Source organism: Euleptes europaea, chromosome 18, assembly GCF_029931775.1.
Source record: "Euleptes europaea isolate rEulEur1 chromosome 18, rEulEur1.hap1, whole genome shotgun sequence".
In the NCBI taxonomy this organism is placed as follows: domain Eukaryota; kingdom Metazoa; phylum Chordata; class Lepidosauria; order Squamata; family Sphaerodactylidae; genus Euleptes; species Euleptes europaea.
In genome coordinates this window covers 14,189,761-14,206,466 of record NC_079329.1, presented here as the reverse complement: position 1 = coordinate 14,206,466, position 16,706 = coordinate 14,189,761, and the positions used below count along the sequence as shown (strand labels likewise).

Sequence of the window (16,706 nt, the reverse complement as noted above, 5' to 3'; positions counted from 1 at the left end):
CATTAAACTTAGAATAATATTTGAATATATATTTTTATAATACAGAACTTTTAATTGAAAATATTAATTTATTATGGGTTTATAACTTTGTTTCGCGGACCTTAATTTAGTTCTCGCGGACCCCTGGGGGTCCATGGACCCCTGGTTGGGAACCAGTGCTCTAGTTGAACAATCAAATGACTTCCCCCTCTCCCTCTTCCACCTAAAATTAAATTGTATAAACTTTTGCTAAAAGGACTAATCCCAATATTATTTTAATTAACCTGTTCTTGTCGTATCCAACATTATTAAATCAATACCTAATATAAAAATTAATACAAAGTATAAACAAGGGATTAGATCAAAGAGTATCCTTTAAATGGTCCCGTTAAAAAATGATTTTCACAGTACATTCTCCAAGCCTCCCATTCCCCCCCAAAATGGTACATTATCATTCTGATTTATCTAAGCTGTAAGCTTCGCCATCTCGGTCAGTTCCAGCATCTTTTTTATCCAGCAAACTCGGTTACTTCTTGTTAGCGGAGAAAAGCCCGTGCATTCAAGGCATAAAACCAAAATGACCACACAGAAAGTGATTTCATAAACAAGGGATAAAGCCCAGTATAACAAGACAATGAAAGAAAAGATATAGAAATAAAAAGAAGGCTAAGGCTTATGCCAGCTTTAGGGGAAATGTGGAGATGGAACTACCTGCTCCTTGCCAGCGCGTATTGCCTTTGTCCTCCCCTTTTGCTAGGGCTGCCAACCTCCAGGTAGCAGTTCATTCAACATAAACGGCACGCATGGCCTCACACAACACTGAGAAGGAGGCGGATGCCTCGTCACTAGTTCAGTTTGTGCACCTGCATCGTGATGGAGGCTAGTGCCTTGTCCATTGCCAACTCCTAAGGGACGTTAAACCTTTTACACCAAGCTCCTTGTGCATTGCATTGCACAAATTACAATATCATTCTTGGCAGTCAATTTATGACTTGAACTTTTTGATGGTAGAAAAGGGCAAGAGTCCAGTAGCATGTTAAAGACTAACAAGAATATTTTCTGGCAGGGTATGAGCTTTCGTGAGCCACAGCTCACTTCTTCAGATACAGCTACAATGTGAATCCATCTGTCTTCACAAGGTTGATGGATTTCCATTTTGTATGGCTAAATGTGGTGCCTTCCGTGAAGATAATTCACAGTGGGTAGCCGCGTTAGTCTGTCTGCAGTATTAGAAAGGGGCAAGGGTCCAGTAGCACCATAAAGACTAACAAAAATATTTTCTGGCAGGGTATGAGCTTTGGTGAGCCACAGCTCACTTCTTCACGAAGAAGAAGTGGCTGTGGCTCACGAAAGCTCATACCCTGCCAGAAAATATTCTTGTTAGTCTTTAAGGTGCTACTGGACCCTTGCCTTTTTCTACTACTGCAGACAGACTAACACAGCTACCCACTGTGAACTTTTTGATGGGAGACTTTAGTCATAAGTGTGGGTTGTAGATATCACCATCATAGCTGTTATTATTAAGTTGTCAGAGCATAGTGGCTTTGTATAGTAATCATTATTGTATTAGACATAGGAATATTTATTGTCATATTGAAAAGTGTAGAAACATATGTATTAATGCTTATATTGCTTATATTGTTATTTAACAATACAGCTTGAATTGGTATAAGAATTGGAGTCTTGTGCTGTTCCTTGAGTTGTGACACACACTTTGCAGCATTGGTGTTTCTTTTCATTCATTTCTAAACCTCCAGGTGGTGGCTGGAGATCTCCCGCTATTACAACTGATCTCCAGGTGACAGAGATCAGTTCCCCTGGAGGAAATGGCCGCGTTGGCAATTGGGCTCTATGGCATTGAAGGCCGGCCCCATTCCAAACCCTGCCCTCCTCAGGCTCCACCCCCCCCCCAAATCTCCAGGTATTTCTCAACCTGGAGCTGGCAACCCTGCCGTTTGCTAAAGCTGCCACAAAGATTTAAGCAGAGACCCAAAAGGGGGGTGTCCCATACCGATCAAATGCAAAGTAACCCGTCCGCCCCCCGTCCAATTTGGCGATAACAGTGGACTACACTGCAGGGTTGTTGCAACCACAGTGGTAACCTCAGCGTCCTCTTCCCCTTAATTCGCAATAGGGGGATAACAGCATCGGTTGTTTGTTTGTTTTAATCTCCAATATGGTCACAATACCTCTGAGCCTCTACCCTCCCTCTCTCCATCTACAGCACAATTACAAAAATATTACACAGTTCCTTTCTCCTCAACTAGTTCAAGGACCTTTGGCAAAAAGACTGGATGAAAAAGATGCTGGAATTGACTGAGATGGCGAAACTTACAGCTTTGATAAATCAGAATGATAATGAACAATTTTAGGGGGAATGGGAGGCTTGGAGAATGTATTGGGAAAAGTACTTTTTAACTGGACCAGGATACTCATTGATCTAATCCCTTATTCATATTTTGTGTTAACTTCTATATTAGGTATTGATTTCATAATGTTGGATATGATAAGAATAGATAAATTAAAATAATATTGGGATGAGTCCTGTTAGCAAAAGATGATACAATTTAATTTTAGACGGAAGAGGGAGAGGGGGAAGTCATTTGATTGTTAAACTAGAATAATATTTATTTTTTCCCCCTCTATTAGCATTACTATATTGATTTTATGGATATATTAAATGAAGAAAAATAAAAAAAAATTATTTTTTAAAAATTCATATGTTAAGCACTTAATTCGCATTTTAAGCGTTTAAAAATTCATATTTTTTCTGCACACAAGTAGATCCGAGTGTGAAAAGGCTTTGCTAGAATAATATCCGGGACGTCTCCCTGGCATCCTATGAGCAGCTGTCGCTTTTACGCCTCTAAGGAGGGGAAAAAACCCCACGGAGCCAAAAGTAACCAGGAAATCCGCTCACTTTTTCCTTCCTATGGAGTTAAAAAGCCCCGCCATCTTTACTTTGGGCAACCCTTACCGGCCTCTCTCACGTTCTGACCTCCGGTCATCTCTGTGCCGGCCGCCTTGAGGCTTCTGTCGCCATTTTTTCTACGGGCCGAGTTCTCCAGCGTTCCATTGTAGCGGCGTTTTTTTTTTTGCGTCCGCCATCTTTTTTTAGGGAACGAGGGCCTCCCGCCTCCATCTTTGTATCGGGCGTTCCTCCCTCCCCCCGCACCCCAGACTTTCCGACGCCATCTTTGTAAAGGGCACCGCGTGGACGACACGCTCATGTCTTGTGAGGGCAGCCGGAGGAGGCGGAGCTTCAGGGAGGGGGGGGAGGAGGAGGAGGTTGTTGTTTAGAGAGGTGGTGGAGGGGGGCTTAAGTGTCCCAGGAGGGGTTAAAGGTGAGAGGTCAGGATTCGGAGAGGTGACCCTGAGTGGGGGGAAGGGGGAGCTCAGAGGCACTAGAAGGTAACGCCCCCCCCCAATTCCGTCCTTACCCCCTCCCAAGGGCTGGGGAGGGGCTGGCCCCGTACCCCTTTTTAATGCCCACTTTCCCCCTCCCCTCAATGTTGTTTGTTCAGTGATGTCTCTTCCCTTTCGTGGCAGGCCTGCTCCCTTTTGCTTTCCTGCCAGAGAATCCAGCAGCACTGGTCTCTTGTTCCTACTCTTGCTTCTGATGGGAGGAACCAAGGGGTTCTCGTGCTTTTGGGGTTTTCTCTGCTGTAGCCCGCTAAATTGTACGTCCCTCCCGGAGGATCCTGGGGTCCTGGCCCCTCCCCAAGCCCACTGGACCCCTTGGAGCAGATCATCCATCCCCTGGGCTCCTTCCTAGCCCCTTTGAGTAGACCTTGGACTTCTAGCCCCTCCCAAGCCCACTAGCCCCTTGGAGCAGATCATCCAGCCCCTGGGCTCCTTCCTAGCCCCTTTGAGTAGACCTTGGACTTCTAGCCCCTCCCAAGCCCACTAGCCCCTCGGAGCAGATCATCCAGCCCCTGGGCTCCTTCCTAGCCCCTTTGAGTAGACCTTGGACTTCTAGCCCCTCCCAAGCCCACTAGCCCCTCGGAGCAGATCATCCAGCCCCTGGGCTCCTTCCTAGCTCCTTTGAGTAGACCTTGGACTTCTAGCCCCTCCCAAGCCCACTAGCCCCTCGGAGCAGATCATCCATCCCCTGGGTTCCTTCCTAGCTCCTTTGAGTAGACCTTGGACTTCTAGCCCCTCCCAAGCCCACTAGCCCCTCGGAGCAGATCATCCATCCCCTGGGCTCCTTCCTAGCCCCTTTGAATAGACCTTGGACTTCTAGCCCCTCCCAAGCCCACTAGCCCCTCGGAGCAGATCATCCATCCCCTGGGTTCCTTCCTAGCCCCTTTGAGTAGACCTTGGACTTCTAGCCCCTCCCAAGCCCACTAGCCCCTCGGAGCAGATCATCCACCCCCTGGGCTCCTTCCTAGCCCCTTTGAGTAGACCTTGGACTTCTAGCCCCTCCCAAGCCCACTAGCCCCTCGGAGCAGATCATCCATCCCCTGGGTTCCTTCCTAGCTCCTTTGAGTAGACCTTGGACTTCTAGCCCCTCCCAAGCCCACTAGCCCCTCGGAGCAGATCATCCATCCCCTGGGCTCCTTCCTAGCCCCTTTGAGTAGACCTTGGACTTCTAGCCCCTCCCAAGCCCACTAGCCCCTCGGAGCAGATCATCCATCCCCTGGGCTCCTTTCTAGCCCCTTTGAGTAGACCTTGGACTTCTAGCCCCTCCCAAGCCCACTAGCCCCTCGGAGCAGATCATCCAGCCCCTGGGCTCCTTCCTAGCTCCTTTGAGTAGACCTTGGACTTCTAGCTCCTCCCAAACCCGCTAGCCCTTCGGAGCAGCCGGAGGAGTCCTTGGCTCCTTCCTGGCCCCTCTGAGCAGATGCAGGCCTTGTTGCTGCGGTTGCCAACCTCCTGATACAAGCTGGAAGTCTCCTGCTATTACAACCGATCTCCAGCTGATAGAAATCAATTCACCTGGAGAAAATGGCCGCTTTGGCAACTGGACTCTGTGGCATTGAAGTCCCTCCCCCTCCTCAGGCTCCACCCCAAAAACCTCCCACCGGTGGCGAAGAGGGACCTGGCAACCCTGCTTGTAGCACCTTCCAAACCTGCTGGCCCAGACTGAGAAGACTAAGCTCCTTGGGTTCCTTTACAGACTTTCTGCTTTTAGCCCCTTCCAAGCCCTCTTGCCCCTTTCTGCAAACCCATGAGTCCTGAGTCCTCTAAGAGGCAAGGAACCAGAATGCCTGACTCCTTCCCTCTTCTAAGCCTAGGAACTCCTTCTTCCCCTTGACAGAATCCAGAAGTTCTGATTTCTGACCCACGCCGTTCTGACCTACTTGACCAAAGTCCCCCCCGGAGCCCCAGTTTCATGCCTCCCTTCCGTCATCCCCAGCTTTCCCTGGAAGAAGTAGGAGCCTTGGTGGTAACACATATATCCCTTTTCTTCTCGTTCTCCTGTAGGATGACCACCATGGCCGATAACCACAAGGAGAGCTGGGCAGCTCTGGTAGCTGCAGCGGAAGGATACCGGCGTCAGACCGGCAATGAAGTGGTGCTGCTCACGGCCTTCCAGGCCCCTCCTCCTGGCGGCTTTGGCTACACGCAGGACGGCAGCGGGGCCCTGGCGGACGCCGTTCAACGCTACCTCGAAGACATTGCGGTGGTCCACAAGACCACGGCCTTCACTTACGCTGCCCGTCCTTCCGCGGCCCCTTGCCTGCCCCCCAACCATGGCTCCTACTCTCGAAGCTACCCCTCCACCTGTGCCCCAGATGAGCTTGCCTTGCACAGGACGCCTACCCCCCAAGGGCCTTCGCCGCAGGCTTCTGGAGGTCAGGAGCCTGAAGATGAAGACGATGAAGGAGACAGGAACACTCTGACAGAAGTGGAGCAACCAGGTGGGAGAGACCATCCCAGCGACACCACTGGTAAGTCTACTGACCTTAAGGTTATACCTGCATATGCAGCTGCCGTTGGTCCATCAAGGTCAGTATTGTCTACTCAGACTGGCAGCAGCTCTTCAGGGGTTTGGAGGTCTTTCACATCACCTACTACTTGGTCCTTAACTAGAGATGCCAGGAATTGAAACATAGAATCGTAGAGTTGGAAGGGACCACCAGGGTCATCTAGACCAATCCCTTGCACAATGCAGGAAATTCACAACTACCTCCCCCCCACACACACATTGCCCAGAAGATGGCCAAGATGCCCTCCCTCTCATGGACTGCCTAAGTTCATCGAATCAGCATTGAATCTGCTTAAATACCTCCAGGGAAGGAGAGCTGACCACCTCCCGAGGAAGCTTGTTCCACTGAGGAACTGCTGTAACTGTTAGAAAATTCTTCCTAATGTCTAGACGGAAACTCTTCTAATTTAATTTTAACCCGTTGGTTCTCCACATGAATCTGGGACTTTCTGCATGACGAGCAGATTCTCTACCTCTAAGCCATGGCCCCACCTGCGTTGTATGTGCTGGTCTTGTTGGATGGATTTAGTGAAGTTCACAGGCTTGTTTGTGGATACAGTTAAAGAATCTGGATCATGTGCTGGTTAAAGGCAAAGAATCCCTTCGGAAGCAGTGAGTCTGGGATTTTTCAACTCTTCTTCTAATTTAACCGGCCATTGGGGTGAATGCAGCTAGATTTCTGCTGGTGAAAAGGGGAAGGAGGAGTCTTCTTTGGCCACCAGAAAGTCTTTGCCAGGGCTCGTGGGATCATCATGTATAAAAGCCCATGTGGAATGGGGTTGTATTATGGGAGGGAAATTGGGTGGGACGGGGTGAGAAAGCTGTCCGGATCCTACCCGGTATATACCTATACATGTAGGAAACAATTTTTAGCCTGTCTGAACATGATACTCCGACTGAGGCCAAACCCGTGCTGAGAAAAGCAGAGGTATATTTAGCTGCTGGGGTCGAGGAGCCCGAGACAATGGCATATTGCTCGGCCTGGTGACCCGAAGCCACCTCTCTCTCCACACAAGTCAACATCCCCTCTTTTTCCAAGGTAGTGGTCTGAAGGCATCTGATGTGGGTTCCATTGAGAGCCCGAGTGTTGTAGTGGTTAAAAGCAGTGGACTCTAATCTGGAGAACCGGGTTTGAGTCCCCACTCCTCCACATGAGCAGCAGACTCTAATCTGGTGACTTGGGTTGGTTTCCCCACTCCTACACATGAAGCCAGCTGGGTGAACTTGGGCTAGTCACAGCTCTCTTTGAGCTCTCTCAGCCCCACCTACCTCACAAGGTGTCTGTTGTGGGGAGAGGAAGGGAAGGGGGTGGTAAGCAGGTTTGATCGTCCTTAAGTGGTAGAGAAAGTCGGCATATAAAAATCAACTCTTCTTCTTTTCAAATGCTACTTCCAGGTCTGTTTGTGATGGATGAGGATTCCCCGAGCCAAGAATATGAACCTTTCTTTGACTCTGACCCAGAGAGCACTGATGGTGAGTGGGGGCAGAAGGGAATGGCCTGGACCCCTGCACTCGCTGGGCTCTTTTCAGGGAGGGGGTTCCCCTGTGTGGAGTGAGTGTGATGCTGTCTGAGGATACCCTAGTCCAGCGGTGTCAAACTCATTTGTTATGAGGGCTGCTTGGTCGGTCCGGGCCATTCCTCGCCAGCCCGGATCAGGAGCAGGGGTGGGGGGTGGCTGCCTCGGCTGGCTGGATAAGAACTCTCAAACGGCTGGATCTGGCCGTTTAACACCCATGCCTTAGTAGAAGAGTTCAAGGACTCTTAATAGCGGAGTCAGTGGAGTTAGACCTGGACTCCAGGTGCTATTTCTACCCGCCGTTGCATTCAGCGGAGGTAGACCTGGCCTTGAAGAGTTCGCACTCTTTTTTGTCCCACCCTTTTTTTTTTTGAGGTTCCCAGTGATCTCCTGTCCATCTCTGTTCCATCCCAGGGGCTCCCTGGTCATTCCCTGGGCACATTGTACCTTCGACCAGTGGTCCTCAGCCCTTTCCAGCCCTGAGAGCCAGCGTGGTGGTTTGGAGTGGTGGACTCTGATCTGGAGAACCGGGTTTGATTCCCTTCTCCTCCACATGAGGATTCTGTCTAATCTGGTGAACCGGGTTGGTTTCCCCACTCTTGCACATGAAGCCAGCTGGGTGACCTTGGGCTAGTCTCAGCTCTCTTAGAGCTCTCTCAGTCCCGCCTACCTCACAGGGTATCTGTTGTGGGGAGGAGAAGGGAAGGTGATTGTAAGAAGAAGAGTTGGTTTTTATATGCCGACTTTTTCTACCGGCTCAAACCGGCTTACAATCACCTTTCCTTCACCTCCCCACAACAGACACCCTGTGAGGTAGGTGAAGCTGAGAGAATGTGCCCAAGGTCACCCAGCTGGCTTCATGTGTAGGAGTAGGGAAACAAATCCAGTTCACCAGATTAGCTTCCACCGCTCATGTGGAGGAGTGGGGAATCAAACCCTGTTCTCCAGATCAGACTCCACCGCTCTAAACCACTGCTCTTAACCACTACACCACACTGGCTGTCTGGCTGGATTCTTCTTTAAATGATAGAGAAAGGAATGAACCGTCTAAGCAGTTTACAAATTCAAGCTCAATATTGATTCGTGCTTCTCACACTCCATTCGTCAAACAGCTTTGGACTCTGAAGATTTCTGTAGACGTTAGTGGTAGAGAAAGTCGGCATATAAAAAACAACTCTTAATTTTTTTTTAATATTATTTTTATTTATAGTTGTCCCTCTAACCCCTGTTTTGTGCCTCCCTTCTGTCCTTCTCCAGATGGGAGTCTGAGCGAGGAGGCCCCCGGCCAGACAGCCCCTCCCCCCCTCAGCCACCAATATGCCAAGTCCTTGCCTGTCTCGGTGCCAATCTGGGGGTTTAAGGAGCAACGGCAAGAGATGCGCTCCTCCGACGAGGAGAACAGCAAGGTGGGTTGGAGCTGCGGATGACCACTGCTGGACCAGAACCGCGTCTGGTCTAGCATTGGTCATTTACATTGACTGTATATAAACTGTGGATAAGACTTCTATAACTGATATTTTTATATGCAGCCTGCATTCCAGGCCCTGTGTTTTTAACAGTTTTATCGTGTACACCTTGCAATAAATGTCATTATTTTGTTACAGGGTATAGTTTGTAGCTCAGCTTTTGAAACTCTATGTATTTGGTTGGGTTTCCCCTCCTTTTTTGTTGTGCCATCTCAGAAGAGGCCTTCCCCTGCCCTCACGCCGAGGATGGAATGCCTGTGTGTGTTATAGGTGGCATCCTCCGAGTCTAAAGAGAGCTCGCTTCCTGTAAACCGATTGTAGTCAGATGACGCTTTGGCAGATTTGCTGTACTAAGAATTTTTTCCTTTCCCTAGATTTAACAGCCACTGGCTTATCCATCAACCACTTCACATAGCTGTCAGCTATGTTGATTCTGTGACCTTAAGCAGATGATGAGAGGGAGGACATCTTGGCCATCTTCTGGGCATGGAGTAGGAGTCACTAGGGGTGTGGTGGGGGGAGGTAGTTGTGAATTTCCTGCATTGTGCTGGGGGTTGGACTAGATGACTCTGATGGTCCCTTCCAACTCTGATTCTTTGAAATTTAATTTTTCCTTGATGCTATAAAGAGAAAAGTTGCCACATCTCTCCTGCAATTGACTGATCTATTTGACAGCAGATAACGCAGTATCCACTTCTCAGAAAGTGTCTTTAGCTGTTTTATCCAGGGAGTGATATATTTATTTCATGCAATGTTATTTTGTGGACTTGCTAAAACAATGTGGGCTAGGGAGTCTATTTGATCTGGACAAAAAGGGCATTTTCGTTCTTCTGCAATAATTTTATTGTATCGCCCTTGTGTCTCGGCTGAGTCTAGGGTTGGAGAGGCAGCCCTGCTCGCAACCACTGAGAGCAAGAAAGTGGGAGAGCAAGTGGGATATCCTCGAGGGGTGGCGGTGGAAGAGAGGGGTCACCGACACCCTTGGTTGTTGTTTTTTTCATTAATTTTTTCAACATATTATAAAACATACAACAAAAGGCATACATACCACACAACATAATATTTCTGCCTGTCAATACATCTCTAGGACAAATTACTGTTTGTGAATAACTGGAATGGGTTAATAATCTTTTTAACCTAAACTGTTATAGAACTATTAAATGCTTACACAACATAATATTGGTTGGTTAAGACTGCATTGATCTACAATATATTTATCTATATATTTGCAGATATCAAAAGTTAGCTTATGTGAAATTTAAAAAGCAGATTTGAAAATAATGAAATGCTTTCATATATCATAACCTTATGTAGTTGTCATCTCAGATTATAGCTTTCTACTTAGTTGATTTATTTAGCAATATATTCATACTACAGTTTCCAGTTCTTTGTAAAATCTTCTCTTTTTTATTAACAATGTTCGTCAGTTTGGCCAACACTACATACTCTGCAAGTTTTCCTAGCCAATTATCGACACCCTGGTTTTTGTTCCTCTCGGCAGCATTCGTCCCCTGACCTCGAGAAGATCGCCGCCAGCATGCGGGCTCTGGTTCTGCGGGTCTCGGACGGCACGGAGATGTTCGGCGACCTGCCTCGGCCGCGGCTCAACACGAGCGACTTCCAGAAGCTCCAACGGAAATACTAGCAGATCTGGCGGTCCCCTTCCCTCCCTCCCTTCTGCCCCTTCCCTCAGTCAATACCCTCTCCCCTCCCCACCCCAGTCGGTGGACAGGGTTGGATGCTCCCCTTAAGCCATACAGCCCTACTCTGAGCGCTTACAAGCTTTAAATTAAAGTGATAACTTTGATCGCACACTACAGATGGGACAAGGGGAGGGTTTCTTGTTCCCTTTCCCCTCTCCCTGAAAAAGACTCTCCTTGGAATTTCAGAGGTCCAGCGCCTCTCCGTCAGTGGAGTTCCCTGCTGTTCAAGAGAAGGCAACACTACAGACACATACTTTGAAAACGACACTACAAATTCTCCCCCTGCCCCGGCCCAGTCCAGCCCCGGCTGCTGAAGCGTCACTTAAAGTCAGAAGTTTCTCTCTTCCCTTCCCTGTAACAAGTGTCTTAAGATCCTTTGCACATAAGCTGGGTTTGTCTATAGAGGTTTTGTTTTGTTTTGAGCCAAGACTCTCTTGTCGGGGAGAGAAGGGAGTGCGGAGGGGGTCCTCGTTACCCGGCTCTCCCTTCCCACGCGTAAATCCCCTCCCGGTTTCCGGAAGTGGTATTTCAGGGTCGCTTTTCTATTGGGGAGGACGGTGCAAATGTGGGAGGTCGCCCCGAGCAGAGGGGATGTAAAAGGGGCTCTAAGAGTCGCGTACAACCCTCTGTTTTTTCCCTCCCATCTCCTTTCCCAGCGTACTTTTGTATCAGATTCTCGGGGGGCCCTCAGCGGCCTTGGCCCTCTATATTTTTGTCCAAAGATGATTGGTGAATTGGAAGGGGGAGGATGTCTTTGTCTCCTTCCCACCAACCTACCAGCCAATAAAGAAAATAACTGACTTTTACCAACCTTGGTTCCATGCAGTCTGATTGGCAGGAAAAGAAACCAGGAAGACGTTTTAGCGGGGAGGGGCTGCGTTCAGACAGTAAGATCAATGGCAGCGAACCCTTCATGGTTAGCATAGCAAAAAATTGGAAATGACCACAGGCTGCTAGGAAGTTACGGTATGCCAACGCACAGAAGGAGCAAGAGTTTTTTGATACTTTGCAGCTCTGCACCCTGGGAGGGTGGTGGAACCAAACAAGCCGGGTTACGGTGAGATTCCTGCATTTGGACGGAACCACTAAACCAGACTTGCTGCAAACCACCCAGCTGTCGAATCCTGGTCAAGAATCCTGCTTTGGGGCTTTTCTACTGATCAGAGTTAGGGGAGTGACTGATCTCGGGATGCAGCATTAAACCAGAGGCTAAACACGCTGCAATAGAGCCCCGTGGCGCAGAGTGGTAAGCTGCAGTACTGCAGTCCAAGCTCTGCTCCCAACCTGAGTTCGATCCCAACGGAAGTCGGTTTCAGGTAGCCAGCTCAAGGTTGACTCAACCTTCCATCCTGCCGACGTCTGTCAAATGAGTACCCAGCTTGCTGGGGGTAAAGGGAAGATGACTGGGGAAGGCACTGGCAAACTACCCCGTAAACAGTCTGCCTAAGAAACGTCGGGATGTGGCGTCACCCCATGGGTCAGTAATGACCCGGTGCTTGCACAGGGAACCTTTACCTTTAAACACACTGCATGTTATAAAAGTGGTCTTCAGCAAGCATATTTCTAGAAGCAGATTTTAAAACTGCTTTATTTCTGGAAGCAGCATTGAAAACTACCTTAGAAGGATGGCTTGAACGCAACCTGCATTTTAAACGTCATTCCTGGCTATAGGTTGCAGAAGCTAGCAAGAAAAATCACTTTCCTGCACCTGCCCCCGGCTTCATCTCAGAAAATAGGAGTGGGGTAAAACAGGAGCAGATGAAAATTTTACTGCCGCATTCCAACTTTTCTATGTGGGTGTAAAGGGAAAGGTACTGTTTAGCTTAGAAAGAAGGTGGTTAAGGGGAGATATGATACATGTCTATAATTATGCACAGTATGTAGAGAGTGGGCAGGGAAAAGCTTTTCTCCCTCTTAACACCAGAATGCAGGGTCATCTGCTGAAGATGGAGGGTGAGAGAAAACAGATAAAAGGAAGTATTTCTTCACACAATGCATAGTTAAATTGTGGAACTCCTTGCCCCAGGATGTGGTGATGGTTGCCCACTTGGAAGACTTTAAAAGGGGAGTTGACATGTTCATGAAAGGTACTAGTCAAAAGGAATACTAGTCATCACGCATACCTATTCTCTCCAGTTTCAGAGAAGCATGCCTATTATATTAGGTACTTTGGAGCACAGGCAGGATAAAGCTGCTACAGTTGTCTTGTTTGTGCGCTTCCTAGAGATACCTGGTTGGCCACTGTTTGAACGGACTGCTGGACTTGATGGGCCTTGGTCGGATCCAGCAGGGCTCTTCTTATGTTCTTATGTCTATAAAACCACCTTTTGCAGCTATCTTCAAGGACAGGAGAGGCTAATAAGAGAAAAGCTAAGAGTAGGGAGCCAGCTGAACAGTACTGTATTGTTTTATTGGTACTCAGTATAGTTCTATTATATACAAAAGCAACAGAATTGAAAGGAGAAGAGGGGCTATATAATACACAATGGGAAGAACACATAGGCTGAGACAAAAGGAAATGGAGCCCCGGTTGAGGGGGGGCAGCAGCAGAAGAAGACGACTTGGTTTTTATATGCCGACTTTCTTTACCACTTAAGGGAGAATCAAGCCGGCTTAGAATCACCTTCCCTTCCCCACAACAGACACCCTGTGAGGTAGGTGGGGCTGAGAGAGCTCTAAGAGAGCTGTGACTAGCCCAAGGTCACCCAGCTGGCTTCATGCGCAGGAGTGGGGAAACCAACCCGGTTCACCAGATTAGAGTCCGTCGCTCACGTGGAGGAGTGGGGAATCAAACCCGGTTCTCCAGATTAGAGTCCGCTGCTCCTAAACACCGCTCTTAACCACTACACTACACCATGCTGGCAAAAGGGGAAAAAGGGTTTCACCTGCCCCCCCTCCCAGGTTAAAATATTTGAATAAATGATGGGGATTTGGCCTTAGCAGAAGCCCTGAGGCTTGACTAAAAGGCGGCGAGGAAGAAAGGGACTCCAGAGGATCTGAAATGCCCTTCTCTTCTATGCTGCACGCCCCTCCCAAGGGTTGACGGGTGGGGAGGGGGCTCAGACCAACTCAGTCGTAATATTTCTCTGCCCGCCGGACCTGGCAGTACATCAGCATGGAGAACACGATGCCCAAGACCTGGGGAGAGGAGAGAGGGTGGGATCAGAACAGGGGATGACTGGAGGAGAGGGCTCCCAACCCATTCCTCCCCTTACCACAGGGCTATCATACAACCCCTGCCCCAACAGTAAACCGACTGGCCCTTCCCTGGATAATGGAAGCATCTTTGCAGGCAAGGTAGACGGGCTACTCAGGTGCGGAGAAAAATGAGACTGAACCCGTAGGAAGGCTGGGAAATATCAAAAGCCCCTGAAAGCCAGGAGAAGATGGGAACTGGATTGGTCAAGCCCCTGAAATTTTAGTACATCCTGGAAGGCTTGTGGATAGGGTTCCCAGGTCCCTCTTTGCCACCGGCGGGAGGTTTTCAGGGTGAAGCCAGAGGAGGCTTCACTGCCATAGAGTCCAATTGCCCAAGCAGCCATTTTCTGCAGGAGAACTGATCTCTATCAGCTGGAGATCAGTTGTAATAGCAGGAGATATCCAGCTAGTACCAGGAGGTTGGCAACCCTACTTCTGGAGAGATACTGGGTGGAGGATCGCTGGCATCTTCCATCATCCTTATGATGTAGGGAAGGGTGGTAGGCCCTGGCCCAGTTCCGTAGTAATCCAACAAAGTGAGAGATCAGCCAATTGTGTAGTATGTTATCTACCCTACGCACACATTTTCCCCTCTTCCTCCATCTACTGCCAGGCTATTGGGGCTGACCACATATCATCAGATGGTCCTCATGGTGCAACTGATGTCTGGGGGTGGGACATCATGGTAACGCCAGTATACCATCTGTCTTGGCCATTCCACCTGGGCACTGGGCATTTTGTCAGGTGCATTGCAGCCCTTGGTTTTCTTAACTAGGCCTGGTATATACACCACAAGCCTTTGATCGCATCGTACAATGCGGAATTCCATTCTGGGCCCAGAATTCAGCACCTTGAGAACTGCAGCTTCTATTGTCTAAAACAAATAGAAAAGCGATCGAGGGCAGGGTGCCAGGGCCCTCCGTTCTAATGGCATGTTCACATTTGCAGAGCACCTTTCTGTCTTATAACTAATCCCCCCCCCCCCGATCTTTGTCTCCTCCGACTAGAAGCGGAATGGATTATGCAAAGATAAGCAGGCCTGTGCAAGCTTTGCTGAGTTTGCACCGAGCGATTCAGAACGCCGAGGCAGCTTTTCTCACTCCACGCGGCCCTGTCTAGAGCCGGATTCCATTCTGCTGTCTTCCCCCAGGAAGCTTGCGTTCCCTGCTCCCCTGTTAACGGTGGGCAGTGGATGCGTTGCAACGGGGACTTGCTTCGGGCCACTCAACCCATTGGAGTTGCTCCTCCTCTTTCTCTCACCTGGACCACAATGATGCAGGCAGCAAAGATGCCCATCGCAGAGATGTTCTGTCCCAGCCAGTCTTTCACCTTCCAGTAACAGGGCTGCAGAGAGTGGAAACACACAAGGGCCTCAGAGGAGTCTTGCTGCGTCAGACCAAAGGGCCATCCTGTTTCCAAGAGAGGACAGCCGGCGGCAAGCCCGCAAGCTGGGTACAGAAGCAACCCCCCTCCCCTGTCAATCACCCTCTGAGCACCTGGCATTCGGAAGTGTGCTGCCTCTGACCTTGGATGTTTGGTTTTATTTATTTATTTATTTACTTCATTTGCAGCCTGCCTTTCTCCCCGACGGAGACCCAAAGCGGCTTACCTCGTTCTCCTCACCTCCATTTTATCCTCAACAACAACCCTGAGAGGTAGGTTAGGTTGAGAGTGTGTGATTGAGTGTGGTCATCCAGCATGCTTCCAGGCAGAGTGGAGATTTGAACCTGGGTCTCCCAGACCCTCATCAGACACTCTAACCTCACACCGCAATGGTCCCATTTGGCTATAATGGCTAAGGGGCACTGAAGGGACTGTCCTCCCTGCATTTTGTCTAATCCTAAAGCAACCCAAGCCAGAGGCCATCCCTACATCTTGTGGCAGCAAGTTCCACAGGCTAATGATGCATTGTAGGAAGAAGTGCTTCCTTCAGTCTGCCTTGACTCTACTGGGGAGGGGCCGTGGCTCAGTGGTAGAGCCTCTGCTTGGCATGCAGAGGGTCCCAGGTTCAATCCCCCGGCATCTCCAGTTAAAGGGACTAGGCAAGTAGGTGATGTGAAGAGACCTCTACCTGAGACCCTGGAGAGCCGCTGCCAGTCTGAGTAGACAATACCAACTTTGATGGACCAAGGGTCGGATTCAGTATAAGGCAGCTTCATGTGTTCATGAGCCTGTCAATTTCATTGGGTCATTTCCCCCCCACCCCTCCACAAATACATCCCGGTTCCAGCATCCACTTTCTCCATACCTTCAATAATGTTATTAACCTCAATCATGTCCAGCATGATGTAGCGGTTAAGAACGACGGACTCTACTCTGTAGCCCCGGGTTTGTTAACCAGGACCCTGTTACTTCTGTCCCAGTGTAGGGCCAGGTAATGACCACGCCAGATCTTGCCATCGAGGTCTTCCGAGGAACACCGTTCAAAATCTGTTCCTGCGGCAGCAGATTGTCCAAGTCAGAGGGTTTTGCAAAGGCAAAGCCTGTTTCCCCCATCTCACCTCCGGCCACCAACGCTGCAACTGAGCGCCGTCCGCCTGGCAGTTACTGGGCGGCAAGCAACACGACTCGGGCACCCACGTTCTGTTGTGCGCCTCGAACCAGTCCGTGTAGTTCTGCACCCCGCAACATCGAAACTGGGAAACAAATGAAGGAGGAGGAAATATCTCAGTGTGAGGGGCTGTGGCTCAGTTTGGAGAGAATCTGCTTGGTGTGCAGAAGGTCCCAGGTTCAATCCCCAGCATCTCCAGTTAAAGGGACTAGGCAAGTAGGTGATGTGAAATACTTCTGCCTGAGACCCTGGAGAGCCATGGAGAGGGGACGTGGCTTAGTGGTAGAGCATCTGCTTGGCTTGCAGAAGGTCCCAGGTTCAATCCCTGGCATCTCCAGTTAAAGGGACTAGGCAAGGAGG

General features: G+C 49.3%; 2 protein-coding genes across 4 annotated transcripts in view; one reads left to right on the top strand and one right to left on the bottom strand.

The window, feature by feature from the left end:
- The first annotated feature begins 3,282 nt into the window (after positions 1-3,282).
- On the top strand, positions 3,283-10,557 carry AKT1S1 (AKT1 substrate 1). Of its 2 annotated transcripts, none has more exons than XM_056863228.1 (5): positions 3,283-3,323; positions 5,407-5,873; positions 7,307-7,384; positions 8,686-8,834; positions 10,396-10,557. In XM_056863228.1, exons 2-5 carry the CDS (start codon positions 5,408-5,410, stop codon positions 10,537-10,539), a joined length of 837 nt encoding a protein of 278 aa, XP_056719206.1. In that variant the 5' UTR covers positions 3,283-3,323; position 5,407; the 3' UTR covers positions 10,540-10,557. The 2 variants fall into 2 exon arrangements, with proteins under 2 accessions (XP_056719206.1, XP_056719207.1); XM_056863229.1 differs by lacking the exon at positions 3,283-3,323 and adding an exon at positions 3,329-3,346.
- A 3,075-nt stretch (positions 10,558-13,632) lies between these two features.
- The window catches only part of LOC130489492 (tetraspanin-4-like), a 130,394-nt gene continuing 127,320 nt past the window's right edge, over positions 13,633-16,706 (bottom strand). The window contains exons 6-8 of one of the 2 annotated variants that reach the window (XM_056863230.1): positions 16,297-16,431; positions 15,056-15,139; positions 13,633-13,735 (exon numbers count right to left, since the gene is read on the bottom strand). In XM_056863230.1, coding sequence (XP_056719208.1) covers positions 13,667-13,735; positions 15,056-15,139; positions 16,297-16,431 — 288 coding nt within the window. In that variant the 3' untranslated portion in view covers positions 13,633-13,666. The remainder of the gene's footprint in view (positions 13,736-15,055; positions 15,140-16,296; positions 16,432-16,706) is intronic. The other variant, XM_056863232.1, reaches the window with a different exon arrangement.

Bases quoted from the DNA above. Each gene is read 5' to 3' on its own strand.
- AKT1S1 (XM_056863228.1), top strand. From the start codon at position 5,408: ATGACCACCATGGCCGATAACCACAAGGAGAGCTGGGCAGCTCTGGTA. The intron at 5,874-7,306 runs GTAAGTCTACTG...TGCTACTTCCAG, and splicing joins CCATCCCAGCGACACCACTG to GTCTGTTTGTGATGGATGAG. The intron at 8,835-10,395 runs GTGGGTTGGAGC...TCCTCTCGGCAG, and splicing joins CCGACGAGGAGAACAGCAAG to CATTCGTCCCCTGACCTCGA.